Source organism: Peromyscus californicus, unplaced genomic scaffold, assembly GCF_007827085.1.
Source record: "Peromyscus californicus insignis strain IS unplaced genomic scaffold, ASM782708v3 Scaffold_7__1_contigs__length_154581171, whole genome shotgun sequence".
Taxonomy (NCBI): Eukaryota; Metazoa; Chordata; class Mammalia; order Rodentia; family Cricetidae; genus Peromyscus; species Peromyscus californicus.
The window spans coordinates 35,741,474-35,761,518 of record NW_026294595.1 but is presented as its reverse complement, the minus strand read 5'-3'; the positions used below and the strand labels follow the sequence as shown (position 1 = coordinate 35,761,518).

At 43.1% G+C, this 20,045-nt stretch overlaps 1 protein-coding gene across 2 annotated transcripts in view; it reads left to right on the top strand.

The window, feature by feature from the left end:
- The window catches only part of Acvr1 (activin A receptor type 1), a 123,026-nt gene that overhangs the window by 90,494 nt on the left and 12,487 nt on the right, over positions 1–20,045 (top strand). For both annotated transcript variants that reach the window (XM_052724249.1, XM_052724250.1), the window contains exons 5-8: positions 1,634–1,845; positions 5,173–5,272; positions 10,377–10,523; positions 16,460–16,735. In XM_052724249.1, the coding sequence (XP_052580209.1) occupies positions 1,634–1,845; positions 5,173–5,272; positions 10,377–10,523; positions 16,460–16,735 (735 nt within the window). The remainder of the gene's footprint in view (positions 1–1,633; positions 1,846–5,172; positions 5,273–10,376; positions 10,524–16,459; positions 16,736–20,045) is intronic.

Sequence of the window (20,045 nt, the reverse complement as noted above, 5' to 3'; positions counted from 1 at the left end):
AAGAGGTCACCATGAACAGGTGTATGGCTTTCTGTTAAGGGGGGAGAGTGACTTTCATTATACCTTAAGTATTTCTGCCTAGTAAACATTCATCTCTAGGTCATGTGTGTTGCCTGGCACCTACATGGAATGCCTTTCTCTTGTTAAGAAGACGATAAAGGAAAGCTTGCTAATGTCTTCCAAATATGATACCTGACCATCTGAACGGAAGTCATATGCAATTGTGCATGAGCCTTGTAGTTATGGAATTTTCCCTCATGCATTTCCTATGAATTTCATGTCCTTTGGAAAATGGTCTCCCTCAGAAACTGTTTTCTCATATAGTGAACTCTAAGCAGCTGTATCAAGTTGCTGTCAAGATTAATATAGGCCCACTTGAAGCCAAATTTATTCCCTTAATATAGAGTATCTCTTAATAGGTTTAATTGTATGATTTTGTACTTGTGGAAGTAGGAAAATACAAATGGGGTAAGAAGGCCACTCTCAGCCTCCACTGCCGGGAAGGAGGCAGGAGGCAGAAAACCAGAAAGCTGATTGATTGGTCATGGGCAGTTTTTAAGTCACTGTGACCTGCTTAGAGCAGGTAGAAAAGACTTCATTCTGATAGGAAAGTAGGGTTGAATAACATGGATTTGAGAAAAGGATCAAATATTGAAGTAGTTAAACTCAGAGGTTATTTCCTTATGCTCAGTGTGCTAAATTTTTACTCACGGAATGGATGGACAAGAAGAAATCTCTGCATCCACCCAAAAAACGATGTCAATAGGGTGAAGATCCTGATAAGCACATACTGTTACACATTAAGTTTTATACATTCATTTATATACTTATCTGTGTGTTTGCATGTGCACGCACACTTGCACACAGACACCTGCGTTTGCATGCATGTGGTGGGTAGATCCGAGGGCAACGTATGGGAATTGGTTCTCTTACTGTGTGGGTTCCAGGGATCAAACTCAGGCCGTCAGGCTTTGTAGCAGGTACTCTTGCCCTCAGAGCCATTCCATCTCCCAGCACCCAGTGTTTTAACAAGAAGGCATTTCCTGTAAGGAATTGCTCATTTGAGGGACCGCAATATCTGTCATTTCATTAAAGTGGTTTTAGATGTTATCATGCAGATGACACGTACTATAGAGTATTATGGGTACCAACTTTATTGTCAGGACTTGGGGAGTTAAAGAAACTTAAAGGATCTTTGAGTAGAGAGTGGGTTGCTGAAGGGAACACTGAGCTTAGGGAAGGTTTCAATACCTTCTCACTAGGGTATTACAGTGGAATAGCTGTCCGTCAGAGCTTGATTATATAATTCATCTTTACATAGGAAATCCAAGTTAATAAGAGGAACATCAAGACTTCTGTGGCTCTTGTATTGTAGAAACTCTTAAACAGCCTCACATTAATACAGCTGATTCTCTGTGGAATCCTTTCTAAACTCCAGTTCTGTTTAATTGAATGATCATTTAAATAAATGGCTGGGTCATTGGCTGGATGTTAGGAAGTATTTTAGTTGTAAAAATTGTTTTGATTTATGAATATTGTTTGGTCAGGGCCAGGAACCACTTCTTATGATATTGGTAAATAATAAGGAAATGGTGATCCCGACCCCCACTTAGCGTTTTCTTTCATTCTCCAGGGAAATCCTTCCCTGGATCCCAGAACTTCCATCTCGAAGTCGGCCTTATTATCCTCTCCGTGGTGTTTGCAGTGTGTCTTTTGGCTTGCCTCCTGGGAGTTGCTCTCAGGAAGTTTAAAAGACGCAACCAAGAACGCCTCAACCCCAGAGATGTGGAATATGGTACCATCGAAGGGCTTATCACCACCAATGTTGGAGACAGCACTTTAGCGGTGAGTTTGTAACCCCAGAGGGATGTCTAAGAACAGCTGAGATGGAGATGGACACTTTCTTATTTTGAGCGTGGCAAGCCAACAGTGAACTGACAGTTCAGACATGCTGTGTGACTAACTAGTCACTGGACTTCTGTCCCAGCATATGTGAGCACCTGGTTGGCTCCTGTACATAAGAACATTCATTCAAACAGACACTTCAAGAATGGGCTTGGAGATTCTACTTTAGTAGATTCTTGGAGGTGACTTTTCTTTGGGGAATGTGAGGAAAAGGGACAAAGAATGGTTGATGGGACTGGAGTTTTGGAGGGCTTGGAATGGCCTTACTCAGTTCCTCTATTTGTAACAACAAAAGTGTATTTTTTTTAAAGGAAGCATCTTCTCATTAATATTAAAAAAATCTTTTTTTTCCTTTAGATGATTTTAATACCCCATAATTTAGAAACTTGACATCTCCAGAAGTAGCCATTAAGATTTTGATGCTCTAGTACTGCCCCCTTGTGGAGTATAGTCAGCTGACTGAACCAATGTCCTCCAGTAGAAATGTGTAGCACATACAGAATTTAAAATGCTTTATTTAGTAGCCTCCTTTACAAGTAAAGCCGGGGGGGGAAGCAAAACATATATAATTTTTATCATTTCAATATACAATAAAAATATTAGCATTTTACATAAGTTTTCACGGTCATTTACAGGGTGCATCATTCTAGGCCCTTCATTGTTTACTTCTTCAGCATAGAAGGCACTGTATTTATACAGTTGAAAATTTCTCCCTGGCCAGGGAGGTGGCCCAGAGGGTAAAGATGTTCACTGCTGAGCCCAATGACCTAAATTCAATCCCCAGGACTCGCATGGGAGAAAACTGACTCCCACAAGCTGTCCTCTGAGTTCCAAACATGCTGTGGCAAGGCTGCCCCCCCTCCCCAATAAATAAGTAAATAAATAAATGCAGTAAACATTTAAATTTACCCATATATTTGAAAACTATAGTGTTACATTCAAAGTGGATGTCTTCCTTTAGTTACTCTTCTAAACTTTTAGTTAAGTCGGGGAAGTAGGTCACTTACCATAAGCAGCCTACTACAGAGTACGAAAGAATAAAGTACCAACACTCTCCATGGATACTACATGGATTCTCTGAAAAAGACATAGATTCGTGGGTGTCAGGTGCCAATGCCATGCCAGCTTCCCCCTTGTCATAATCCAGTGAGTTACAAGTCAATCAAGTTATCTTTGTAATGTGATTCAGAGCTGCTGAATGCTACGCTCCTGTCTCATACCAGATCGTCACGCATGAAGGCTAGCTCCAGGACATGACAAGTCTATAAGTGCTCAGGAGTTCTGTAATTAGGATTGCTCTACCACGTTCTTTTTTTTTTTTTTTTTTTTTGGTTTGATGGAAAAGATGTACCCTAGGTGGTGGCCATCTTTAGCTCATGTGCTCCACCTGCACAGCCATAAGACCAGAACATTGCTGATGCTGGATGTAGCCTGGGAACCACCATGCCCTGCTGCCTGCACCATCAGTGTTATGTATAAAAAAGGAGCAAGTTCTCCTTGGGTACCTCCTTTTACTCACCTATTTGAATTACAGTGTAGTGGAACTGGAAGAGGGTACTTTTTATCTCATTCAATACTTGCTCTGAAGGTGTTCTGAGGTTTAGGGGAAAGCAGATGGGTTTATGGGGTTTGTAGCAGAAAGACATGAAGATGATTCCAGACCAAGCTTCAGCAAAGCAAGATTCTAAGGCAGATCAGTCAGAACTTTGTTCCTCGGAGCTGCTAACATGTCTAATTACCAAGGGCAGTAATTGGAATGTCTAGTGTAAATTACTGTTTAAATAGCTTTTAGGATTTTGAAATAGGAATGAAAGCCTGTGCCAAAACAGACTTCTCAGCACAACCCAGCCACGTCAGCTGACAGAATGTCACGCTATAATGATATAGCACGGAATAACCAGTTGTCCTTATTTGCTTATGTAAACGGTGTGTTCATTTCTGTGATTTGACGAAGTGTAAGCTCGCTGAAGCTCGCCCACGACTGGGGCTTCAGGAGTTGAGGTAGGTCTTCCTAAGTCTTTGGTTGACCTCCCCACACCCTTACATCCGTGAACTTAATTAGACCCCAAGCTATGCATCACGAAAGAGCAGTAGCTTACTAGTCAGCATTGTTTTTCTCAAAAATAATTGAATGCATGGAGACAGACAAACCCGGCAAGAGAGAATCGTTGGGGAGGCATGAACCCTAGTTCGTCTACATTCGTTTTCTTCCTGATTATCCCTTTGTGGCTTTTAAGGGGTCTGGATTCCTTCTGTTGACTCTTCAGCTTTTGGTAATTTTACCGATCCACAGTATTTTACAGTAGTGCTCCATGGAAGAGGGAGAAGATGAAACTCACAGAAGTCTATGTGTTGCTTGACTAGGCCGCTTATGTGTTGGGAAAGGAGGAGCTTCGGGCAGGGTTAACTGGACGATACTACAGCTGCCCCACCACCATGTCTAATGTTAGTCTATGCATTAGACATGATCCAGGGCTTTGCTAAAACTATGAAGGCAAACTTTATGAATGAACTAACTGGTAATCTTTTGCCAGCATGCTCATTGGGAAAAATCAATTTGCAATTCTGGCTTTATGTATTAAATGAAATATTGTTTTACTTTTTTTCCTTTCTAATTTGCAATTCACATTATGAAATGATAAGTAGGTGTTAATTTAGTGACCCTTTTGTTCATCTATTACCTGAAAAAAAGAACCTCCGTCTAGAGAAATACCTACGCACGTACCTATAAGTACCAATTTAAAGATCTACATACTATTAGAATCTTTCCATTACACTTGGGTTTTCATATTCCTAATTTGTTTGCTTCTAATTAGAAATCTTTGATTTTTTTTTGGCAAACAAAGTAGATCATTCAATAGATATTTAGTGAGCATAGCAGAATATCATAGATAATACACAGCTCTTAATGTTGAAGCATCCCCCCGCAACCCCATTCTTCCTGCTGCTTTCTTGTGCTCAGTCCTTTGAACTTTCTAATGTGCTCATTAACTTTACTCAGCTTCCTTTCTCATGTATTTGATGAAAAAACTCCAGGGCTTAAGAAAGAATAACTTATCCATCAGGAAAACCTGCCTTCTTTGGTTTACTTTTTAATTTTCCTGAGGCACACAACTAGTCTTTTCAGGGGAGATTTTTGAGGTGGTATAATGGGTCACATGACCAGAGTTGCTGGAAACCATGTTGGTTATCATGGTATCAGTCCTAGAACTCCACAGCAGGGACTGTAGCTCAGTAATTTCTTTTTCTCCTTGTTTCCCATTACAGGAATTACTGGATCACTCATGTACATCGGGAAGTGGTTCTGGTCTTCCTTTTCTGGTTCAGAGAACTGTGGCTCGCCAGATTACCCTGTTGGAGTGTGTTGGTAATTCTTCGTTTCCCTTCTTTTTGGGAAATAGACAGCTTCAGTCATGATTCTAGAAGTAGGATGGGGCTTGGAAAAGTTGGCTTCTTGTTGCTGCTGCTGCTTCCTCATTAACGCAGGAGGTACCACGCAACCCCGTGGTTGTTCAGCTTGGCAGCGGGGGAGAGATAGCCATGGGGGTCTCTGTTCTCTGTGACTCATCCGTGAGAACTTGTTGAGTTCTGGTAAGGGGGTCATCACTAAGTAGTACAGACAATGCCTAGTCTGAGTGACTCGAAGAGGCTGTGTTGGCCAACGACTGAATGATCTGAGGTAACAGGCTTCTGTTAGGAAGGTTTTTCCCTGTAGTTTCTCCACCCTTTCTACTGTCCCCTCCCTCTAAAAATAATGATGAGTACATCTAGTTACTCTGTGCCAATTAGAAACCAAAAACTTAGTACAATATACTTTTAAAAACTAGAGTGAATTTTACTAAGTGTTTTCTGATTAAGTCCTTATTACCAAAAGCTACATATATTTTTATAGCCTTTCATTTTCTCCCTACAACATATTTTAGGTTGGTGGATTGTTTCTGAAAAATTTGTACCGATTTATTCATTAAAAAATTTTTGATCTGTTGTTATTGCATGTGTGTATATTGTGTATGTGTGTGGGTTGTTCATGCCACGGCACATGTGGAAGTTAGAGGACAGTGCTGTGGAGTTGGTTGTCACCTTATACTTTTATATGGGTTCTGGGGATTGAACTCAGATCATCAGACTTGCGTGGCAAGCACTTTACCCATCGAACCCTCTCACTGGCCCTCCTTCCTTCTTTTCATGAGGGCACACACCTTTCCTAGTATTGGGACTTGTCAGAAGTCCTTTAAAGAGCTGTGCAGTGGTCAGTTTGGCTGATGGATTAGCAAAATGCTTGTAAAGGACTTAGCACACATTCTTCTGCCTTCAGGATTGGCAGAATGAATTCCCAGGAATTGTGGATTTCTGAGTCAAGCATGGTTTAGTAATAATAATAATAATAAGAAGAATAGCCTCGTGAATATTGTGAAGATGGCGCAGAATGCCTTGTTTGTTTTACAGACAAGGTCTCTTGGCCCAGGCAGACCTAGAACTCATTATACAGCCGAGGATGGCCTTCCACTCTTGATCTTCTCCTCTATCTCTTGAGTCCTGCCATTATTATAGGCATACATCCTGTGGCCAGATGCATTTTTAAAGTCCCGATTTCAGGGCTGAGGGGTTGGCTCAGTCAATAAGTGTTTTTGGACCAATGTGAGGACTTGATTTTGATCCCCAGGGCCTATATAAAAAAGGTGCCACAGTGGGATGTGTCTATAGTCCCAGCACCGGATACGCAGAAACAGGAAGATGTGTGGAGTTTGCTGGCCAGCCGGTCTAGCTGGATCTGCAAGCTTGAGGTTTGTTGAGAGACCCCATCTCAAAAAAAAAAAAATAAGGGATTGAAGAAAACATGCAGTGTTAACCTCATGTACACATATGTAGCTGTTCCCTCCTTTACCTTTGGCACACACATGGGGGACACACTTTATTTTAGATAAAGTCGTCGTGTTTTACTTGTTTCATGTGGAGGGTGGATATTTGTGGTTAGCATGATAGGTTTCCAGCTCCTCATTGAGATGGTGTGCAGGGATGGCTTGGCGTTGCCTCTGCACGCCTTCTGGTGCTCAGGCTTTTGAGATGGAGGCTGCAGCTTCTGCCCTCTGACGGTTTGTTTGGGGGAAGTGTCTGACTGTTATGAGTTACCCCCCCCCACTAGCTGCTATATGAAGGAGGAATGCCCTCATTCTGTAGTAAGATCTGGGGTAGGCAGCACTGCTTGCCTGAGACGCACAAGTGACAGTATGGAGCTGTGTTGCCTTTCCTCTGCGTCTGCCTGCACTAACTGTGCCTATTTCCACTGCATGCAGCTCTACCACAGCTGACTGAAACTAGAAAAAGTTGGGTGAAAACACCCAGGTGTACTCATTACCAACAACCAGAATTGTCTTCTTGTGCTAATTAGCATCCTGTTTATGAGCAAGGATGTCTGGGTATCGGTATGAGGCAGGGAAGGGACCATGCACCTGCCTCTCCTGCCTTCGTCCACTTGACCCAGCACTCATCACTCACAGATAGTCCCATGTGCCATGCTCAGTCCTCAGAGATTGGCTCCAGAGTCCAATTACTCCTCTGGACTGGGTAGACTTTTCCACTCTCTAGATGTTCTTCAGCATTTTTGAGCTAGTGTAGATTCAATTATTGCACTTTGTTGGGTTGACATAGAAGACTGATGGATGCAGTACTTCTTCAGGAGTTTGGAGTTTGTGTTTGCATGGTATAGCTTTGAGGAGAAAGGTGGATAGGTAGATGATCACTTTAGTTCAAGAGCACAGGGAGTTGACCATGTTAGCCCTTTCCAACACGGGGAGTTGACCATGTTAGCCCTTTCGATGTTGTGTTGTCCAAATTTGAAGGCCCTGGGCATCCTCTTTGTGGGGCTTTCTGGCCAGGAACTTTTGGGAAACTGTGCCACTATTTTAATGGCTTCTGCATAGGATTACATTAGCAAAAAGCATTTGACAACCATTAAAATCAATTTCTGTTTTGATTTTATCCACCTACCATGCCATATATGCCTTATATTTTATTTTCTTAATTAAAGAAAAAAAGATTCACGACAACAAACAACTCTGTGTCCACAGTTCTTGGGGACATTTGTCTTTCCTTTCCAGTGAAACAGTGACTACAGAGAGAAAGTAAAGATACAACATGGAGCAGAGGCAGGAAAGGCTTGGCGTTTATCTTCCACTTTTATAGCTTCTGGCTTTGTAGCATCTCAACACTAGTCCTCATCTGGGCCAGAAATGATAAGTTGTGCCTCTGGCGTGATTAAAGTGACTGGTAAACTAAATAGACTGTGTGGGATTCTTGACAGGAGCCCACAATGCACTCCAGCCAATCTTAGCACCCCTTTAGAATAGTCATGGCTATTGGAGAGAGTTACCGGTTCTTGTCAGGGAACCTCAGTTTGGTGGCCATCCATGTTGCCATATCACCACCAGAGCTGGATGGTACCCTTTGTGTCACACCTGGGAAGCAGGCACTCTGTTGCCAAGTCACATCCCCAGCCCTCACTGGTTTGGCGGATGTTTCAGGTGTGACTTGGACACACCTGCTTTCTTTCTGTGTTTAGGTTCTCAGTGGCTTAGTTTTCCAGCAGAGGGACTGTACTGGTGTGGTGTGCGTGCAGGTGGGCACTGCAGCTGCCTACCACAGCCCTGAGATCGTGCAGTCGTCGTGTGCCTGCGCTGAAAGGCTCACGACCTTGTAGGTTCATCTTCCACTGCCTGCCTGCCATCCTGGCTATAACAACCCCATGTTGACCCCCATAGTTTGGAGATAATGACCTCCTCTTTCCGACCTCTTTGGTCGTCCTTACCTATAATTAAAGAGATGATTGGAAGGGAGATATATCCCTGATAAGCATGTGGCTACTGCATGGTGGGAGGGGGCATGCATCAGACGGGTCAGATCCCAGCTAAGTTACCCCATTTTCTAAAATGTGTTCTTCAAGTGAATTTAAAAAAACACTCCATTGCTTCATGTGTATGGGTGTTTTGCCTGTATGTATGCCTGTGTATCACAAGTATGCCTAGTGTCTGGCATTGTGTGCTACCTCGTGGGTTCTGGGAATCCAATTTGGGTCCTCTGGAAGAGCATCCAGTGCTCTTGACCACAGAGCCATTTCTCCAGCCCCCAGGTGACATTTTAAAAAGACTTCATTTATTAGTATTGTATGTGTCTGTTTATGGTGCACATATGTGAATGTGTATGCCAGCAACTACTTTGTGGAGTCAGTTCTCTGGTTCCACTTTTATATAGTTTCTAGGGGTTAAACTCAGGCTCAAACTCAGCAAGTCTATTTACCTGCTAAGCCATCTCTCTGACTCCAGAATGTTCTATGCTCTTTCTAGCGTAGTCCCCCATGTGACATCACTGGGGCCCATCTAAATAGACATCCATGACTAGTGTCAGAAATCAGAGCTGTTCTGGCATTGCGTGTTTATGAATTTGAAAATCTGCGTTTGAAATATATCCTCCTCCGAGAAACCCTTTAAAGGTGGTGGTGGCGGCGGTGGCGCAGAACCACCTCCCGCCAGCACCATAGTTTGTCGTTGATCTCCAGGACCTCAAACTGCCCTTCTGTGGGGGAGAAATTGCTAAAGCACATTGAGATGTTTGTGCTTAGAAATGCCTGTGAGGGTCCAGTGTAAAGCAGGGGAACCAGAGAAGCCATTCAGTTATTGAGCTACATAACCCCACCCCTTTGGCTTTTGAGACCATATTGCAATCTAAGAATCAGATTTGAAATTGTGCTATCTTTCCTGTGTTTTCAAAAACTATATGCCAAAGGTTTCTAGCCTTTTGACATTGTGACTTTACATTGTCATCTGCAAATGTGCTGGGCTGCCTGCATGGCTAGCCTGGGACACAACTTAGACACCCTTTAGGACAGCTAGTTCAATGTAAATGTGCAGCTGCTTAGGGTCAGCTAATTGTGTGCACTGATGGGGTGGACAAATTTCCTGTCACAGTGGGTTGGACAGGGAAAGGAAGGGCCTACCTTATTTTTGTACGTCTCTGTAGATAAAGTATTTACACTCCCAAACTGAGTTTGCCCAGCAAATAATGAGAGGGGTTAAGAGTTCCCGGCATTAGGCTCAGTGTTTACTACAAGGAGTTGCTTGGTCTGACTGTGTATCCTTCTATATATTAGAAACAGAAAAAAATCTCAGCGTCACACAAAGAAACACGTGACCAAAGCAAAAGTTATCAGCAAGGCAGTCTTTTGGCAAAAGGGGTCTACCAGAACCCAAACCCAAGGAGTGAATACATGTGCCAAAATGGCCTCCATGACGTAGGTGGTGACTTCGTTTCATCCCATTGGTGGGGGCTCAACTTCACAATCTGACATGATTGGTTAGTCTGCAGAGAGGAGGGGGAGAGGTTCAGAATATAAGGACACTGTCAGGTTGATTACGTTTGATAGGAAAAACAGAAACAAAAGCGTTTCTCACGTACTTTGTCTGTTTTACTGTCCACAGGGAAGGGCCGCTACGGAGAAGTGTGGAGGGGCAGCTGGCAAGGCGAAAATGTTGCCGTAAAGATCTTCTCCTCCCGCGATGAGAAGTCGTGGTTCAGGGAAACAGAATTGTACAACACTGTGATGCTGAGGCATGAAAACATTTTAGGTAAGTATGGCTAAGCTTTCATTAACTGGTCTCGGTAGAGAGAAGTGCCTGCCCTGGCTCTCTCCCATTTGTTACATAAGCAGTTTAGAGTCTCTTCCAGAAAATGAGTAGTGACCCTCAGCATTTATAGACATTTAATCTTTTAACAGATATATTTTTTAATTTAAGTCTGCACATAAGTTATAAATTCCCTGCCCGATGAAAGGAAATCTGTGGCAGGGCCTTCTTGCTCCTATATCTGCAGATGTATTTAAACAACAAAAACTAGTTCTACATTGTTCATTTCAAGGCTTGTTGGGTGGCTCTGCCTGCCCCACCCTTCCTGAATATTTATTACTGGAATCAAACTAAGAAAGGCCTTTGGATCCCTTCCTAGAGATTCACAGCTCCCAGGGATGCCATAATTAGATGCACATTCCTCAAACTAGGCATCATTTTTAAAAAGACCAGATTTACAGAGGGATTCGGCATACATTTTAATTTGAAAACTCCTCGCATACTTCTGGGACTCACAAAGTATAGATGAATTTTCATCATCTTATCACTAAAGCTTAGCAACACTTAAGGAATATGTGCAGTGCCCACTACAGTCCTGCTCTAGCAACGGAGAGGGCCCATTGGTTTCTCTATTTCAAAAGGCTTGAAGTGTGTTTCCATTAATACACATGTATGGTGAAAGCTGCCTAGAGTGAGTCTTCAGAAATAGAAGAGAAATCTGGGGAGAACTGAATTGTATGCTGTAGTGCTGGCCACTGTGTGGCTATTGGAGTATGTCTGGGCATCTTATATCGCACATTGTACCTCTACTCCATTCTGTCAATCTAGTATTCAGATGTGACCCAGGTTGTTGGTGATTGTCCAAAGGTAGGATAGCTGTCCAAAGCTTTGCTTTGACAGTGTGATGGTGACGTTCAGTCTCAGGAACATTTAAAAGTGTCTTTGAGGAGCTGGAGAGATAGGTTAGCATTTAAAATCACTGGTTGTTCTTGTAGAGGTCCTGGGTTCTATTCCCCACACCCATATGGCAGCAGTTTGTAACTCTTGTTCCCGGGGATCTGATGACCTCTTTTGGCCTCTGTGGCCATTACATGCACACGGTTCATACACAGACAGACATGTAAGCAAAACAGCCATGCACACACACACACACAAATTGACTAATTAAAATGTGTCTTTGATTGCTCCCAAATTGGCCTATAGTGTTGGTGACTTCTAGTCCTGACTTTCATAATTCCCTAGCTGTCAGTTCCAAGGAGTCTTTTGAGCTTCAGTTACAAATATGTCTATATCCGGCTACAGCTAGTATTTTCCTTTCTGTGGGACTGTGTCGAGCAGGTGGCTTTGATCTTGTCGCATTGTTCTTGACTATCCGCTGTCTCCTTTCTACCCTCTAACCTCCCTTTTCTCCGTCAGAATGTCTTGGTCTCAGCCAGTTTCTCTGCATAGATCCCCTGTGCATTTGTGCACACCCTCTGCTGGTAACCTACTGCTCGCTGCCTGGGGTCAGTGTGTCATAGCTGTGATGATAGCCCTAACGGCACAGCCAGGATAATAGTGGGGAGTGACGATGTCATGAGTTCTGCTGGAATTGCTTCGTGTGTGCACTCTTGGGTAGTCCTCCCTGCGGCCTTAGAGCGTCGGTCGCCTTATTTCCCCAGTTTTAACTAGCAAAAAACTACTGAGGAGAGGCGAAATGTTAGACCTGCGAATTATGCTGAGGAGCTTAACCCTTCACCATGGTTCCCTGCCGTGGCCTGCAGCCTGCGGGATGGTCGTGTCACATTGCCCTGGAGTCCTGTCTTAGATTACAGAGTCAGGGTAGGAGGTGGACGTTCACTTGTACTCAAATTTGCCTTGAGGTTCCCAATCCTCCTTCTGCCTCTGGAGCAGACTGAAACTGAGCAACAGTCAGAGTTGGTTGTGTTAGGAGCGTTGGTGTACAACAGAGACTTACCTTAAATAGTAGAGTCACTAGTAATGGGAAGACGCATGTCCTCTCCTAAGAAGCATCTGTGGTCTGAAGCCTTATGAAGGAAGGGCATAGCCATGCACCCCCTCTCAGGCTTCTGGTGCTCACATACTCATTGTGCAAAATCTCCAGGATACTATGCTTTCCAGTGTCTTAGCCACTGTGTTATATGCTGAGGGTGGGAATCCTTCCCGTAGTGTTTACATTCATTCCTAGTACCGAGCGCTGTGTCCAGCACATTGTAACATCCAGGAAATAGTGACTAGGTTGGGTTTAATCGAAAGAGGAATTTGAAAGGTGTGTTTGTAGCATGGTTCACATATGTGAAGTCCCTTACCGTGGGACTAAAAATTGTCTGTTTTTCTTTCTCAGTTATATGTGGAAATTCTGGCATATTCTAAATTCCTGAGATTGCTCTCCCTCACCCTAATCACAGTGATATGGACATATGGTCTTTTTAGTTGAGAAGGCTCACAGAAATAAACATTTTCTTAAATTAAACTTTTAGCCAGGGCTGTGGAGATGGCTCTGTTGATAAAGTGTGTGCTGCATAAACATGAGGCCCTGAGTTCGGATCCCCGGCACCCACATAGCATCAGACATGGCAGTGACACAGGCCTGTGACTCCAGCGCTGGTGACTGAGAGTGGGGACAAGCAGATCCCTGGAACTCTTTGGCCCATCCTCACTTAGCTGAATTGGTGAGCCCCAGGTTCAGGGAGAGAACTCTTCTCAAAAAAACCAGGTGGACAGTGATCAGAAAACAATATGGGTGTAGATTTCTGGCTCCCACATGTGTGCACATACAAATATGTACATCATACACACACACACACACACACACACACACACACACACACACACATACACACACACACACACACACACACACAGGCACACACAAACATTCCATTTCTCCCTTGCCCTACCAGTTTTCTGGGCATACTTTGTTTTCAATGATCATTTTGTTTTCTGTCAAAAGAGTATGTTGTATTTCAGATAGACACCCTTCCTTCTTATGTTTTACTTTAGTTATTGCTACATTGCCCAGTTGGTCTTGAACTTCTGAGTTCATGAAGTCCTCAGTCCTCAGCCCCCTGAATCAGTGTGTGGAGAGGTTTGTCCCACATTGTGCCTGACTTGCATATTATGTTTTCAGGATCTGTTTATGATTCTCCTTCCCCAGAGTATTGCTAAGTCTAGATCCCCAAAGCATGGAGTTGAGTTCAACTTATTCTTTGTACACATGCACACTCTCGTGTAAAAGTGTGGGCCCTTGTTTGTCCCCTTAGTTAAACCTGTGGGCTAGCTTGAATTTCAAACCTTCGTCCTGCTGCATCTGGCGAGGAAGAGAACAGATGTAGCTAATGCAGCTCGCCATGTGATGGTGGAAGCTGGCTTTTACTCTGGGGAGTAACACTCTCCCCTAATCTAAGGACTGTTAGAGGCCCCCTGCAGCTGCCAATCAAAGTTGCATTTCTGAGCATTCACTGCCTTATCTCTATAACTAAGTAGGATGATTAGCATGGAGATCTATTCCAAGTCTTACATCACACTCCTTTAAAAAGATATGTGATATTGATCATCTTATGCCTTGTTTTTTAGACAGGGGCTAATGTATCTGAGGCTAGCCTCAAACTCACTATATAGCCAAGGGGGATCTTGAATTTCTGGTCCCCCTGCTTCCAACTCTCCAGGCTTAGAATGACAGCTAGAAGTACCACCATGCCTATCTGTGTAGAGCTGGGGGATCAAACTCCAGGTTTCTTGTGTACTAGGCAAGCCCTGGAGCATCTATATCCCCAGTCCTGCTTTATATAGTTTTAAGCATAAAATTGAGTAGCATTAAAGTTGGATGGCTGTGCAGTGATTGCCGTCATCCTGTTCCATAACTGCCTCGTGCTCTTGTGTCTTATGTGATGGGCTGCTGAGATGGCTCAGTGCTTGCTGTCAAACCTGAGTTTGCCTTGAGTTCAGTCCCTGGGATCCCTGTGGTAGGAGAGAACAGATTTCTACATGTTGTTTTTTGACTCTTCCCACATGCCATGGTGCATGTGTACATGCGCATACACCGGCAAAGTAAATAAGAGTAAAAATAATAAAAATAAATGTAATTTAAAATTTAAAGCACTACTAAGGGGCTGGGGAGATGTCTCAGTAGGTAAAGTTGTTACTTTGCGGGACTGACAGCCTGAGTTTGGACTCCCAGAACTCATAAAGTTATACTGTAGTGCAAGCATTTTATAATCCCAGCATGCCCCTACTTGGAGACTGGAGATGGAGACAGGAGAATTGCTAGAAGCCCAGGGGCCAGCTAGTGATGTATACACAGCAGTGAACAGCAAGAGAAACCAGGTCTCAAAGAAGGTGAAAAGCAAGCGCTGACAGCTGAGATTGTTCTGTAACCTGCACACATGAACCCTTACACATGTATGCCCTCATACCATGAACACATCCATGCACACATGCACGTGTACACACAAAAACCCACACAAGAGTACTGTTGACTACTTGATGTCACTATTTCTTGAGACTACTGGGGAGGGAAGCAAACTCTTCCTGAAAATATGAAATGCAAATGTTCTTCATACACATGATGTGCTCAGCATCGCATTAAGCATTTTGAATGTGCTGCCTTTTGTTACCATGTGCCTTTAGGATGTGTTGTTTCCCTGCTCTTATAACCAAGGAGAACAAGGTGGAGATTCTATGGGACTTGATCATGATCGCCCAGCTCAAGGATGGTAGAGCCAGGATGTCAGGCAGTGGTATAGATTTAGGGCCCAACCATCTCAACACCTCACACCTCTTCTGGTTCCTTAGCATTGCCACTGAAAACTTCTCAGATCTTAGGTCACTTTTTGATCACATCTAGTACTTGAAGAGCCTGGGAGGATGGCTCTGACAGAAGTATTTGGTCTAATCATTCTCTCCCTGTGTTACGAACACGTCCATTGGATGTATCGGAGTCCCCACCTGCTCGGCTTTTATTACTAATGGGCTGCTCTGGACTCCAAACACAAACATCCCATAGCATCCAGCACTGAGAATCAAATGTACTTATATAAACTTCAGAGGTAAACAGTTGAAAAAAAAATCCTGTTCATTTCAAAGTTATTTTTCCTGGTTCAGAACATAAGGAACAGGACAAACAAAATGCTTCTTTAAAGATCTAAGGGTCAGAGGGACGATGAGAACAAAAGAACTCACTTATTATATATGATTATTGTTTTCTCAGGGGAAGATATCAGTATGGGCTACTGCACAGGTGTATGTTAGCAGCTTGGTTTCTCTGGAATTGTACCTTCCAGTTTGGGAACTTTATTTTGGGGAAGGTTAGTGCACATTAATAAGAGTTCCTCAAGTGTGCTTAGAATATGTATAAAAGGAGCTTCATGTCTCTCTGCATCTACCAGTGTCTCATTTCTCTTCAGTATATTTGTCCCCTCTGGATGCAAGCCTATTCCAGTATCTGCTCTGAATTTTTTTAATTATTTATTTTAGAAAAAAAAATTATTTGAATACTGCAGCGGGTGCAGCAGGCATGGCAGTGACAGAATGCCTGCCTGCTCTGAGCTATCAGGGTCTGGGTGCTGGGCTCATGGTGCTGGGTCAGGACTAGAAGGCAGGCATCCAGGTTCCAGGTTTGTAGGGTCTTAGGGTACTATTTGGAATATCCGAATAGCAAAGGATTCGAAAATTTCATTATGGGTGAGCACCAAAGTATAAATGTCATGTGATTCTTCACACCGTGTATTAGTTTTTAAAAGGATTTCTTATGGCAGAAACTGGCAGGGGGGCATTTTGCTGTTCTTTAGCACTGCCCCTTTCAGGAGTAGATGCTATTTTTTGTTCTTTTGTGATGGTTAATTCATTTTGTTCTAGAGTGGTTCTGCTCTGTGACGATTTGGGGTCCCCAGAGTTACAAGGTGGAGTTCCCACTGTGAAAATTCTGTCCTTCTTTGCAGGTTTCATCGCTTCAGACATGACGTCCAGACACTCCAGTACGCAGCTGTGGCTCATCACACATTACCATGAAATGGGGTCGTTGTATGACTACCTTCAGCTCACCACTCTGGATACAGTTAGCTGCCTTCGGATCGTGCTGTCCATAGCTAGTGGGCTTGCACATTTGCACATAGAGATATTTGGGACCCAAGGGAAGTCAGCTATTGCCCACCGAGACCTAAAGAGCAAAAACATCCTGGTGAAGAAGAATGGACAGTGCTGCATAGCAGATTTGGGTAAACCTGAAAAAACATTCTTAGTGACTTCATTTGCTATGGGTGTAAACCCCAAGTCTTTGTTGACACTTTCCTATTGTTTTTTAGAGTAGGCTCAGTCCCTACCCCATCACCCTCATCAGCAATGACTACTGTTACATTCTGATTTCATGAACTTTTGCATGAAAGTGGGTGTAGAACTAACTAGTTCAAGGAATGATTTGTCTTGAAAATGGTTTACGAAGTCATTCTTCTGTAGCCAAAGCAAAATTTTCAAGTGGAGAAAGTATTCCATGAGGTAACTCAACCTTTGTGGAGTTGGAGCATCGCTACCCTCCAGGATTTCAGGTCTGCTGATGGAACTCCAGTTGTCCTACAGATGAGACTGCCTTCATGGCTGGTAGCAATCCTGCAAAAATGACATCTGTCCTAAATCCTTAGAGTTCCGCCTGTGTCATTGTGCTAATAAGAACTGAGTGATGTTGTTTATTCCTTCTAATAGACTATTGAGATTCCGCATTCTGATAAGTGTTTAGACAGAATTAGCTTTAATTGCGTAATAAGATTAATTTACTTTGGTTTGATTTTAAAAACAGAGAGTCTGAGATGTTAGGAAAATCAGTTTCCTTCGATTAACTTTAGAGTCTTTTTTGTTGTTGTTGTTGTTGTTGTTTTGAGACAGGGTTTCTCTGTGTAGCTTTGTGCCTTTCCTGGGTCTCGCTCTGTAGACTAGGCTGGCCTCAAACTCACAGAGATCCGCCTGGCTCTGCCTCCCGAGTGCTGGGATTAAAGGCGTGCAAAACTACCGCCCGGCACTTTAGAGTCTTTCCTTGCGTGTTGAGGCATTTTTTTTTTTTTTACAGTGTTTGGCAAGGGGACGGGTGTGGTCCCTAAGCTGTGTGCAGCCATTTGAGTCGTAAGGAAGAAACTTGGAGTCAGGGTGATTTGTGTGCAAATTCTGTCACTTACTCTGCAGTTTTTCATGTTTGTTTACTAATGTGTTCACCTGGCTCCAGTGCTGACAGTGCTTACACTCTGTCCAGGGTCAAAGGGGGATCTAGTGCTTAATGTCACCATGCTCTGGACTTGTGCATCATTGGCGCCTTCACAAGAATTGTTCATGTTTTATTTATGTAACTCAACCCCAGACATGCCCCCTCGCAGGATTATGATAGGGTTCAGGCATTGTGAGAAAGAAGAAAGGATTCAGGTGAGGGCTGCTGGTATAATATAACAGGGCAGCTCTTGGCTTTGTTTTATGGGATTTGGTCAGGAGGGAGATGGAGTATTTTGTCCAGCTTATTAATGGTTCAGCCATATTTCTTTTGGTATGAGCCCCCCAATTAGGTATATTAGTTGCTGTAAAAACCCATGCTACTGAGTCACTGCAGACCAGTAATGTTGTGTACAAAACAGCCCCTTTTAGGATGTAAGTGGCATATAATTTTTCGTGGTTTACCCTGAAATTAAGGATCACTCATCAGAAACAGTGTTCTGTTATCAGTACTGCTAAAAGGACTATAGCCGATTGATTTTTCTAACTTTTTGTTATTGAAAACATTTAAGCGTGTAAGTTTTTAATTAATTTTTTCTTTTTAAAAATAAACTATTATTAAAAATACTTGCAAAAAAGTGATAACATCACATAAAAAGTTTGAAGGAATTTTTTTTTGTTTTTGTTTTGCTTTGTTTTTCAAGACAGGGTTTCTCTGTGTAGCCCTTGCTGTTTTGGAACTCACTCTGTAGACCAGACTGGCTTCAAGCTCATAGATCCACCTCTCTCTGCCTCCCCAGTGCCGGGATTAAATGTGTGCACCACTGCTGCCCAGTTTGAAGGAATATTATAATGATTTTCAGAGTCAAAATTTAAAATTTTGTTACATTTTCCTTCTGTGGTTGTATATTTTTACTAATTTTGGGGTGTGTGACAGGTATTATAATACTTTATTACTAAATATATCAAAATTTACCCCTCCCCCATATCAAAATATATCTCTTCCAAGACCACAGTTTAGTCTCATCTAAAAAAATCACTGAAGTCTGACTATGTAGCCCAGACTGGCCTGGACACTCTGTTAGCCTAGGCTGGAATCCTCCTGCCTCAGCCCCTGAATGCTAGAGTATCACAGGTGTGTGCCACTATACTTGACTGTTGCCTTTTTCAAGTAACAATTCAGTCAAGGTTTACAAATTGCATGCTTTTCTTTATTGCGATAGTTACCCTCTAGGAGGTAAGGGATTCTCTGCAAAACTGAGCACCTAGCATCTTCTGGAGGTTTTTGTTGTAGTTTGTCTGTTTTCTTTTCTTTTTTTGGCAGTGTCTTACTATTTAGGCCCAGCTGAGTTTGAACTCACTAGCCTTGAGGCTTGTATAAATTCTCCTGCCTCTGCCTCCCAACTGCTGGGATTGTAGGTGTACATTGACAAGCTCTAGTCCTTCGAAGCCTTTGCTGTGGCCGAAGGAGTCGGTTCCAATATGGTGCAGCCACATGGCTCTTGGTAGCAAGCTTCAGTGCCCTGCATGGAGGCCTCTCCATGGGGCTGTTTACTGGCGTTGAGTGTAATGAATGAGCCAAAGAAAACAGTCAGGAAAACTTTTATTCTGCCTCTCGGGCCCTCGTTTTAAAGATACATGAGGTCACTTTTGCCATTAATCTAACCCAAACTTCTGGACAAAACTAAAGCCAGCACAGCTGACATGGCGTATATGTTTCAGCCATACCTTTACAGCATGCTGATGTTTGGAGTGTGGTTCCAGGAATGGCAGAGGAGCATGTTTGATCTGAGGAATGTTCACAAGAGCCAAAACAGAGAAAGAGGAGCCACTCTGCTTTAGATGAAGGAAGGTGCTAAAATCTTTGCTAATTGTGAAGGGTAAGATGGCGTGCTCTCTGGCCTGAAGGTATGGAGTCATGCCTTCAAAACTTTGACCTGAAGAACTCATTCACTACAGATAGCGGCAGGGATTTCCAAGGCACCTTAGGACTGCAAAGCTTCCCAGGGCATTTTGGTCCTGTTTGGCACTTCCCATTATATGGAGTTGTATGGCAATCATTTTTAAGATGGTCTATTTATGCATCAATAAATAAATCTGTCCTCAGATAAGCCATGCACAAATCTGTCTTTCCTCAGTGACTAGCGGGGAGCGGCAGGTCTCTCTAATTGACTGAGGAATTCAGAAATGAGCCGTGGTTTAAGTGCTTTGGAACCATTTAGAAAGAGAGAGAGATGCACTGTGAGTCAAGGTTCAGCTTATTGCCGTCTGTTCCCATGATTCCGGGGAAGGCCCATGGGTTCAGCCACCTGATTGCTCTGATAAGTGGCTGTCCCT